General features: G+C 28.7%; 1 protein-coding gene across 1 annotated transcript; it reads right to left on the bottom strand.

Moving 5' to 3' along the window:
* Positions 648-1446, bottom strand: LOC110265536 (myrcene synthase, chloroplastic-like). Its single transcript, XM_021108422.1, has 3 exons — positions 1401-1446; positions 1004-1256; positions 648-895 (listed from the first exon to the last, which is right to left on the bottom strand). Exons 2-3 carry the CDS (start codon positions 1205-1207, stop codon positions 686-688), a joined length of 414 nt encoding a protein of 137 aa, XP_020964081.1. The 5' UTR covers positions 1208-1256; positions 1401-1446; the 3' UTR covers positions 648-685.

Genomic DNA, 12532 nt, shown 5'->3' with positions numbered 1-12532 from the left:
CTAGTAATTTAACAACTTTAGTCTAATCATTTAATTATATACTTTTAGTTTACACTTTTAAATATTGTTAACTAATTATTAATCAAAAATAATAAATTATGTTAGTTTTATAACATTATCCCTTTATAAATATTGTTTTATTTGATGCTTTTTTCCTTCCTCGGCTCCTATGAGGATGGAGCATGGAGGGCCTTTTTTTGTTTTTTGCAAAATATCACTTATATTGTTGGCCAAAAAGTTGAAATCAAGAAAGAGCTTATTTTGCAAGAAGCACATAAAAGGTATGGACCCAATGAAGCATGCATGACTGAGTATCTTGGCAGGGGCATGAAGACTTTTCAGTGGCTTGTCGTTCACATTCTTAAATTATTGTGCAATGTAAGCTAATTTTCTATGGCCTCTTGCTTTTGTCCTTGGTAAATTGGTTTGGTCTTGAACTATTTTTATTATGAGAGAGTATCATAAATCAACCGAATAACAATTCCATACAAGAAATGAAAACTTCCTAGTAAGTCTAAAGAGCTAGCGTAGATCCTTCAATAATAGATTACATTATTATCTTAATGGTTATTTGGAATTAATCAATTCATGACACCTCTGATCTTGTATCAGTAATGGGATGAAAGATTAAGTATGATATACGATTCTACTTGATTTGAGGATCTTGAATGGTATATGACAATCTCTATCGTGTTACATGCACATTGACATTCTTGCAAGGTTTTTCAATAAAAGTTGGAGGCAAAGAAGAATTATGAGCTTCCTGCTTATTCATCTTCTTCCATGTTGTGTTTAACACTGATTTGATATGCTCTTGAGCATTAGTCTCAGAAGCTCCATTTTCATTCATGTAGCATTCAATCGATTTTGGAACATCACCAAATTCATTCTCCCGCTAAAAATGATAAATAAAAAAGAAAAAATAATAAAAGTGAGATAAATGTTGAACGTATATAAGAGAATTTAATTTTGCAAACAACACAAAGAAAATTTTGAAAGGTACCTTATGTGTTCTAAGATCATTAATGAGTCGTGTAATTGTTGCTGAAAATCGAATTATGTCACAATATTCTTCTAAAGTAACCCAATTCATTTTTTTTGAATGATGAATATGGAATTGCAAAATAAGAATGAGTAAGCATAAGAGGAATGGCAATGGATATCCATGCATTTTCAACGTACTCTTCAAGACTTGGCTTATATCCATTGTAATACCATTTTGCCTCGGTAAAATATGCTTTACAAAGATCTGACCACTGAAATTCTTACCAAAAAGATTAGTTCATCATATAATACTACTCTTGAGAAGTTAGTTAGAATATTGTATGCATTTTGAGATTCATAACACAATGAAAAATTAAGATTATTGTAAGTATAGTAAAAATTAAACAACTTCTTACCACTTTCTTTAGATATGGAGTGGTATTGTTGCCATTAACTTTTTAGGAACTCAAAAGCCAATTCATTGACAAAATCATGGATGGCATAGAAGCATATTTTCAGGTAGTCTGGACGGTTATCAATGGTATTTGGATCCCATCTACAGTCAACAACAAATTAAAATATTAAAACTATTTATTTATTTTTTTATTGAGTAAAGTATTGTCTTAGTTCTCGACGGTTGGACAAAATTTTAATTTCATCCCTAACGTTTAAAATATCTTATATTTAGGGGTAATCTATGCTAATAAAATGAATGGAGTTCAAAATTCGTAACTGTCCTAAACCAAAATTAATTATATGCCATGTCCTGAATATTTCTATAAAATCGAATCAAATGATTCGATAGATTTACATTATTTACATGTATTTGATTTACCAAGTATATGTTGTACCAATAGTAAATCAAATCAAGTTGATTCGATTTACTACTAATACAGCATACCACAGTAAATCGAATCAGCCTGACACTACAAAAAATATCGAGTACTGTTGAATTTAGCATCACGGTAGTGACGGATTTACCATTGGATTTACCGGCAATAACGACGACGAATTCGTAAGGTTAAATAATTACCGGTGGATCTAGGTTTCCGATGATAATCCGCCGGTAATATTTGGAGGGAAAAAATTAAACTAGCATGTTCTTTATCGTCGAAAAAATTCGACTACTGTAATCCCAATTAGTGAAACGCTACGTTTGGTTGACCCGCAATGGTGTAGCGTCGGATTTTTCCGATGGTAACAGGGCGTAAATTCAAGTTACGAACCCTCTTCCACCTCATTCAAGATTCACCACCAACCCTTACTCTCACTTCTTCCACTCTCTCCACCACCACCATCTGCCACCGCCGAGACCACCACCATCACAGCCCCCTCTCCGTCGTTACCAACCCACAGCCGACCTCTCTCTTTTTCTCCTTCTTCCCCTCTTCTTCTTTCTCCTCGTGCCGTCTTACCACCGTCGCCTCCACCATCATCGTGCCTCCGCTGCCCAACCTTTGGCGAGTTTCTCAGCTTTCGACGACCACCCTTCCATCACCTCTAACTCCGGCAACATCATAGTACTGCTACATCTTCGCCTCTTCTCTGTTCTCTCCTTGTTCTGCATTCTAGGTCTTTTTTCAACTCTGTTTTTTTTTTTCTTCAAATTTTATTTTGGTTAGGTTGTTTCATTATTCTAATTTTAGATAGTTAATTTAGTTAGAGTTAATTTCTTTATTTTAGTGGATTTTAGGTAGTTAAGATAGGTTAGTTTTAGGATTACTAATTTGTATTATATTGTTAAAAATATTAGAAATTGACTGAATTAATGGATAATATTGATGACTTTGTGTTGAATATGCCAAATTTGTGTGAATTAATGTTAAAAGACTATTTGTTTTGTTGAATAATTGCTTAAATTTGGTTGAATAGCATTGACTTGAATTTGAATTGTCAATTGTTGCTTAGTTGCGTTGATTTTGCATCTTTGATATATGTGCATGCCAAGTATGAGTTTATATGACTTTATGTCTATTGTCAGTTTTAAATTTTATGTTGTAGCTACTATGTGATCTAAGATGTTTGATTTTTGCTTGGTATAGTTAATTAACTCTCTTTGTGATAAAAGATTGCAATGTGTTGAAAATTATTTGCTAATTAAATTATGTACGTGTGTTGTGTGTAAATACCAAGTTACTTTATTGAAGTATTTTTTACACTTAGTATCTGATTTAGATCCACTAATGCATATTATGGTTGAAATGGTTCTATTCTAAGACACTTGCTGTTTATATCATCAAATCTTGAACTTAATATTGTGGTATTAATTATAAGAATTACATTGGTATTATTATAATTTATTGTTGATTTGTTGTTCTAAATTTCTATTAGGTTTAATTATTCTGTTGGTCTCTATAGTTTCGCGAAATTTTCAATTAGGTCCCTATATTTTTTTCTTTTTAATTGGGTCCCTGCACCAAATTTTTTTTTAATTAGATCCCTCTTGGCAGTAATTGGCTTAATTTTATAGGGACCCAACTAAAAAAAATTTGGTGCAAGAATTCAAATAAAAGGGGAAAAACAGTGTAGGGACCCAATTAAAAAAATTTTTGGTGCAAGGACTTAACTAAAAGAAAAAAAAGTACAGGGACATAATTAAAATTTTCGTGAAACTATAAGGACTAATAGAGTAATTAAACCTTTCTATTAATTGGTATGCTATTTGCAGACATGACGACAGGTAGAGGTGTTGCGAATCAGACTACTAGTTGTGGACATGATTGTAGTCGTGATAGAGGAGGCTTTCTTCCGATACACCTGAGAATTCTGGATCCTCTCCCTCTACTCCGACTACCCCAGTAGTGTCACAGGTTGTGAGTTTAGTGAACTAGCCGTTTATTATGGTCCCTAATTCCAACTATGTGCCTCCGTCTACGGCGATGACGCTGCCTCCTACCGCTCGGCAGCTTGCTAATAATGAATCAAAGGATGACTTTTAATGAATTTTTATAAATTATTTATTGTTTCGTTTTAAATTTATAAGTTTGTAAGAATATAGATTTTTTTAAATTTGAACTAAAACACAAAAGTTAGATTTTTATTTTTATTCGTTTTGATTTTTTTATATTTTATTTAAATTCAAATAGAATATTTTTTTATTAACATTTATGTTTTAAAGTTAATGAATAATAAATAAACGATATAAGTAATAAATCAAATTAAACTGATTCAATTTACTGTGTATATGATGTTCAAGTGGTAAATCGAGTCAACTATACTCATTTTATTAACATAAATTATCCTAATTTTATTCTAAACATTTTATTTCTTCTTAATTTAGTTTTTTGGTCAAAATTAATTTTTTTCCAAAAATACTCTTTTTATTATCATTATTATTTTTTCTTTTTATTACTATTCTATCATTTTTATTCTCAAATTACTATAACTAGCACCATCATAATTATAATTATAATTTTTCAAATGTTAGAGATAAAATTAAACTTTAATTTAAATTTTAAATAAGAGACTAAAACAATACTTTTTTTCTTTTTTATTTATGTTGTAAAAATTTTAAATGTGATGTAGTCAAAGAAATTTAATTTGAGTAGTCAGTATCAATTTTAAATGTGATGTTGGCAAAAAGATACTACTCCTGAAGTTTGTTTTCTCTACTTCTATATATCTACTGTATTAACGAAGATCTTGAGAAATTTGATAAACAATTTCTTAAAAAAAATATTTCATCATATATATTCATTGCTATTTTTTAAAATACTTGAAATCCAAAACACTTTAATTTAAAACATATATAAAGTATTTATATTTATTATTTTACACGTCCATTTTTAATAAATTTGGGGTTAGTTTACCCATTTCAATAAAAGCTTAGTTCTTTTTATAGATTTTTATGGCCTCAATTCATTATAAAAAAGGATATATATATTTATGCAATATATGAACAATAATACTACATGATTAACAAAATTTAATATTTTAGTCAATACTTGACTAACATTTTATATCCTAAGTTTTAAATTTTAAACTCTAAATTTAATAATATAAAATAAAATGTTAATTAAAAATAATATGATTAATATTGATAAAATATAGTGACTCGTAACATTTTTCATATATACTAATTATTGTACTAAAAATTAAACATGCCCGTTCATGTGTAGATGAACGAGTAATTACCCAAATCAGTTCCCAAAGATTTTAAAAGCGGACACTTTAGTCCCCAAGAAAAATTAATACACAGATCAATCCCCAAGGTTTTATTTTGGCGGACAAATCAGTCGCTAATTCATTTTTCTTGGGGACTAAAATGTCCGTTTTTAAAATCCTTGAGGACTAATTTGGGTAATTACTTTGTCCAAAAAATGAACTGAAGACTGATTTGTCTGCCAAAATAAAACTTTAGGGATTGATCTGTGTATTAATTTTTTTTTGGGACTAAAATGTCCGCTTTTAAAATCCTTGAGGACTGATTTGGATAATTACTCTATATTTTATATTCGTGACTAACTTTAATGACTGATTTTAGTATACATATAACATAATTCATTATAATATCCGTAGGGCCGGGAAAACGTGTGGATGTTGATTCATTTGAAATTTTAACCAAGTTACAAATCGCAGGTTTTGGAATGAGACAGAATATTGGAATTAAAATTGCGTAAATCTAATTCGACTAATTAGTCGATGAAATAAAAAATATCTCTTAGTTACATATTATTTAAAAATTTTATATCTTTAAAAGACACGAGACTTGGAATAGAGTAAAATCTCCAATGAGAGGTGCATTTTAGTATGGAAGAATAAACACTAAATTAAACAACGGTAAAAAAATTGTTTTTGAATGTGGGACCAGACTCACCAGAGGACAAACCAACACGGGACTATAGTTTTATTGTTGTCTTCAGTAGATGCTATTAATTAAGTGTTGGGAATTCGAATCCCGTCTTTTACATACAACAATTTATTGGTCAGCAACAAATTTTTAAATGAAACTTCGATCTGCAACAAATTAGTCATTGGCCTGTTGAACTGGAGGATACCGTGGACAACAAAAAAAAAATATATATATATATATATAATGGAGGATGATTCAAAATACGTTGCAGAATCTCGGCAGTTCTTTGAAGATATTTGTTGTGGGTTGGTGCCACCAAAAGAGGCATGTGTGGTTAACAGTTAACACTTGACAGTTCTTATATATCTCAAAACATTTAAATTAGAAAAATTAAATAAAAAATATTTTTAACGTAAAATATCTAAAATTTTTAAAATACTTCAAAACCCACACGTTTACATACCCAAAGAGTAAAGTTTTTTCTTATACTCTATCTCAAAATTCGATAAGTCAAGGACTAATCTATTGCGAATTAAAATTTTATTTAAAAATTTGTCGTTAATCAATAAATTATTACATATAATAGAAAATGGAATTCGAACTTTTAATACCTACTTAAGGATATTAATAAAGTAACTATTAAACCAACTTAAATTAATTATTGCAAGAGTAAAGATGATAAGATGTTATTTGTTACTAGGTGGTACGGAAACTTAGGAATCTAAATTAAAAAGAAAAATATGGAATATTTAAAAAAATATATTAAAAAGATTATCAACTCAATTTTTTTAGTTTAGTAATATAATAATATATTTGATTTTTTTTTAAACATGGATGACTAACGGTTAGAAAAGAAAAAACACATTACAGCTTTTTGAAAGCTTCAATTTTTGGTTTGGCTAATTTTGTTTTCTATAAATGCAAAAGTGATTTTGGTCACAAAATCACGTTTACAAGGAGCAACAATTTTTAGATTCTGGATTGCACTAACTTGCTTTTAGCCATTAACATTTAACATTTATTTTTCTTTTACCAACTTTATTCTTTATACATATTATTGTATTATTTATAGAATTCTTATCATTTCTCTTTAGATGAGCTCTTTTTTTTCTATTATTTATTAGTAAAAAATTATAGCATATTAAAAAAGAGTACTAAAAATATATTATATAAAAACATATAAGAAAAAAGTATAAAAAAATTAAACATGTATAAAAAAATAACATTATAATTTAATGTCATGTCTTTTTTAGTAATTATTTATTTAAAAGTGATTTTAACTAATATTATCCAAATAATATTTATTTTATCAAAATCAATTTTAGTATAGAATTGCCAAACATAAATCATATGACACTAACTTACTTCTATCCAAAATCAATTCCATAAAATCACTTTTGATTCAAACTCTTGTTTAACAAACCACACTCCAAACACACATTAAACATAATGAATTCTCATGGTTCTCTAACATTTTTCTATTTCTTTAAGAATTATTGTGTATTACCATTCTTTTATTTATTCAATAATAATAAATAAATTAAATGTTAAAGATTAATTATAAATATATATGTAATAATTGAGTGGATATAATAATAATAATAATAATATGTTCACGCCAAAAAATTATAGTTCAAATGACATAGTCTTCTTTATCTTCAGGTTTCGAATTCGAATCTCATCTCTAACCTTAGAAAAAAAATAATATACCCACTCATCAATTGTTTGTGATTATAGTTTAACATTCTTTCGTCTAAAATTTGATTTTACGATTTAAACAATGCAAAATAATATAAGAAACATAATCAATACATCTTTTTATTTTTATCCAAATAAATAACAATACATATTATTTTCATCAACGTAAACTGTAAACATAGTTCGATATTATTATTGTTTAATTATCTTATTATATTTCATAAATTTCTCTGATTTTCAACTTCCATTGATTAAAATCATTTTTCTATACATATATTTTAATTACTTACATTATTCTATCCTGCAGTTATTGTCAATTTTTAATTTTTTATACAAAATTTATATTTTTTCTTACGTAAAACCGAATATTACATATAATTACTAATTCATTTTTGTTGAAATTTTTTCTTGACACACTTTTTCCATTGACAAATTTCAAGTAATGATCCTAAATTTTTCCACAAGTAATAATAAAACAACATCTCCTGTTATAGGGACTACAAAATATAGAATATATATATAAAAGTTGTAGAAAAATTAAAAATTTTTAAAAATATTTAATACCAAATAATTAGTTTTTTGCTTTTATAATTTATTATTTATATAGAAAACTCTAATATTAATATTCACTAATATTATTATATCAATATAATAGAAATAATTCATATATTACTTGATAATTCACTTTCATACATTGGAAAGTACATATATAAAGAGAAGTATTTTTATTAGTCTTGTGTGTCTATCGTCTCGGACTATGCCCCCTATTTATACTTGTACAAAGTTAACTTTTTCAAATTTTGGAAAATTTGCACTGTCCATCATTAGAGGTTTGAACCGTCCAAAAGGTTTTGATTAAGGAATAAATCATGGGTGTTTAATTGATGGTCATCCATATTGCAACACTCCCCTTTAGATAACCATTATGAATATTTCTCATTAAAACTTTGCTTACTAAAGAAAAACCCAATGGAAAAAATTTTAGTGAAAGAAAAAGAGTACAATATCCTTTATGATAGGAACTGCCTCATTAAAAACTTTGTTAAGAAAAACCGAATAAGAAAAAAAATCTGGCCAAGAAAAAAAGAGTACAGCCTCCCCCTCTTGTCGACATTATTTAATATCTCAAAATCGGCACATCCCAATTTGATATACCAATCTTTCAAAGAGGATTTTGGAAGTGGCTTAGTAAATAAATTTGCCATATTATCGCTTGAGCGGATCTGTTGGATATCAATTGTTTCTTGATTTTGAAGGTCGTGAGTGAAGAAGAATTTGAGAGAAATATGCTTTGTTCTATCACCTTTGATGTATCCACCATTAAATTGAGCAATGCATGCTATATTATCTTCAAATAGAACACATGGAGCTATTTTTCTATTAGTCAGTCCACATGATGATAGAATATATTAGATTAAACTCTTGAGCCCAAAACACTCGCGACTTGCTTCATGTATCACTGGTATTTCAACATGATTAGAGGATGTTGCTGCTATCGTCTATTTCGTGGACCTCCGTGATTTAACTGTATCACCATATATGAATATGTGTCCTATTTGAGATCTTCTTTGGTGTGGATCAGACAAATATCCTGCATCTGCATAGCCAATTAATTGTGACTTAGATTCATATGGATAAAACAATCTCATATCAACTATTCCATGAAGATATCGAAAGATTTGTTTGATTATATTCCAATGTCTTCTGATTGGAGAGAAACTATACCTTATTAGTAAATTCATAGCAAATGATATGTCAAGTCGTGTATTATTAGCAAGATACATTAGTGCTCCAATGGAACTAAGATATGGTACTTCAGGACCAAGGATATCTTCATTTTCTTCTTTAGGACGGAATTGATCCTTTTCCACATTCAAAGACCTTATAATCATTGGGGTACTTAATAGATGTGACTTATCCGTATAAAATCTCTTCAAGATTTTTTCTGTGTATGTTGTTTGATGAATAAAGATCCCATTATTTGTATGCTCGACCTATAGGCCGAGAAAAAATTTAGTCTTTCCAAGATCTTTCATCTCAACTTTTTCTTTTAGATCTTTTATAATTGTTGGAATATCATTAGGGGTTCCAATAATATTTAAATTATTAACGTACATAGCAATTATAATTTATAATGAATCCAGATGCAGATTTTTTTTTATGAAAATACATGGGCAAATATCATCATTCTTGAATCCATTTTTGGCCAGATACTGAGTAAGATGATTATACCACATTCATCCAGATTGTTTTAGACCATATAAAGATTTTTGCAATTTGACTATGTATAGCCCCTGTAAATATTCATTGGATGGTTTAGATATCTTTAGTCCTCAGGAACTTTCATATAGATATCACGATCTAATGATCCGTATATATAAGTTGTTACCAAATCCATTAGATGCATATGTAGTTTATGGTATGCAGATAAATTGAACAAATAACACAATGTTATTACATCTACTACAGAAAAATATGTTTCTTCATAATCTATACCGAACCTTTGTGAAAAACCTTGTGTCTCAAGTCGAGCTTTGTAGCGTACAACTTTATTATTCTCATTTCATTTTCTGACAAATACTCATCTGTATCCAACAGATTTTACATCTTCTGATGTATGGACTATAGGTCTAAATACTTCAGGTTTTGCAAGTGAGTCTAACTCAGCCTTCAGAGCTTCTACTCATTTTAGCCAATCATTCCTTTGTCGACATTCTTCGACTGTTCTTGGCTCAAGATTCTTACTTTCATGTATGATGTGTAATGCCACATTATATGCAAATATTTCTTTGACAATTATTTTATTTCAGTTCCATTTTTCTCCTTTAAAGAGATAATTTATCGAGATCTTATCATTTTCACAATTCTCTGAATTTTCAAGTACCTGAACGTCTTCTGGCATTAAAATTACATCAGAATTTCGGACAACTGTAGGTGTCTTTACTATGTCTTTATCTTTTTCAACATGAATAGTATTTACCTCTTTTCTTTTCAAGGATTTTTATCTTTAGAACCAATCAGCCTACCACACTTCTGGCGTGAATTTGTTTCGGTGGCCATTTATCCAACTGGGACATCAATTCGAATTGGGACATTTTTAGCTGTTATATAAGATTTAGTTATCCTTTTTGTATCAGAAAATGCATAAGAAAATTCATTTGCTATTCTTTGCAAATATATAATCTTTTGAATTTCTAGTTCACATTGCCTTGATCGAGGATCTAAATGCATCAAGGATGATGCATTCTAATTAAGTTCCTTTTCAAGAAGCTTATTCTCTCTCCATAATGTTAGAAATTTTGATTCATCAAAATGACAATCTACAAATCAGGCTTTAATACATCTCCAGTTTGTATTTCAAGATATCTCACTATAAAGGGAGTATTATATCTAACATATATCCCCAATTTTTTTGGGGTCCCATTTTGGTGCGATAAGACGAAAACTTGGAACATATATCATACACCCAAATATTCTCAAATGAAAAATATTTGGTTGCTGGTCAAAAGCTAATTGCAGAGGAGAGAATTGGTGGTAACTTGTTGGCCTTAAACGAATAAGTGCTATAGCATATAAAATGACATGCTCCCAAGTAGAGGTTGAGAGATTTTTTCGCATAAGTAAGGGTCTAACAATCAATTGGAGCCATTTAATAAGTGACTCTGCTAGTCTATTTTGCGTATGAACATGAGCTATTGAATATTTAACACTTATACTATTGGCCATACAATAAGCATCGAAAGTTTGAGAGGTGAATTACCAGCATTATCAAGATGAATTGTTTTGATTGGATTTTTCAGAAACTGTGCTTTTAATCAAATAATTTGAGCAAGTAATCTCGCAAACGTTGGGTTGCAAAAAGACAATAAGGACACATGTGATCATCTCGAAGATGCGTCTAAAAGGACCATAAAATATCTAAAAGGTCCACATGGTGGATGAATAACTCCACATATATTGCCTTAAATACTTTCTAAGAATTCAGGAGACTCAAATCCAATTCTTTACTAGTGATGACCTTAAAATTAGCTTTCTCTGAGAACATGCAGCATAATAAAATTTACTAGATTTAAGAATCTTCTGGTTCTTTAGTAAATGTCCATGGGATTTTTCAATAATTCTTTGCATCATGGTTGTTCCAAGATAACCCAGTCGATCATGCCAAATTATGAATTCATTTGGACTAGTAAACTTCTGATTTACAATGGCATGTGATTCAATTGCACTGATTTTAGTATAATATAACCCAGATGAAAGTGATGGTAACTTTTCTAATATAACCTTTCTATTTGAATCATGATTTGTGCTATATAAGTACTCATGATATCCCTCATTCATGGTTTTAATATGATATCAATTTTGACGAATATCTTTAAAACTTAACAAGTTCCTTAGAGACTTAGTAGACAATAGTGCATTATTTATTATGAATTTTGTTTCTTTGTTCCTCTAGGAAACAAAATTATAGCTCTTTCAGAACCTTCTATCACATTATCTGAGCCAATAATTTATATTAATACATTCTTCTTTTGTTACAAGATGAGTAAAATATATTACTTTTGAGAATAGTATCGAACTTGCACTATCTGCAAGGCAAACATCTTCATTATATGTCCTTGCCATTTTCTTCAAAGGAAAATAATAATAATAATAATAATATATCATAAAATAAGTAAAAATACATGCGTAGTAAAATTGTATTCCTGATTGGAACTGTTTGTCTAAGTAGCACTGTATATAAAAATAGTATCATATACTAAAAATTATTATTATTATTATAAAACTTGACACANNNTTTTATTATATACAATAATATTTTATTAAACATTATTTATCTTCATCATACTTGAAATTCAAATACATAGGAGATAAAATTTAACAAGAAGTTTCTTACATTATTTGTTGACATAAGAACTTAACGAACCCAAATATTAAACTTTCCCATCATTGATCAAATGATCAATATTTTCTTCAGGATCCTAAAAAAAATCAGATACTTCATAATGAGTGGTATAATTTTCAGCAACATCTTTTGTAACAAAATTTATCTCATTTTCT

The sequence above is a fragment of the Arachis ipaensis genome, chromosome B08 (assembly GCF_000816755.2).
Source record: "Arachis ipaensis cultivar K30076 chromosome B08, Araip1.1, whole genome shotgun sequence".
Lineage (NCBI taxonomy): Eukaryota > Viridiplantae > Streptophyta > Magnoliopsida > Fabales > Fabaceae > Arachis > Arachis ipaensis.
This window is presented reverse-complemented; position numbering and strand designations above follow the sequence as displayed.

Excerpts from the sequence above, each read along its gene's own strand:
- LOC110265536 (XM_021108422.1), bottom strand. The coding sequence starts at position 1,207 with ATGGATATAAGCCAAGTCTTGAAGAGTACGTTGAAAATGCATGGATAT. Across the intron at positions 896-1,003 it reads ATGATCTTAGAACACATAAG|CGGGAGAATGAATTTGGTGA; the intron begins GTACCTTTCAAA and ends TATCATTTTTAG.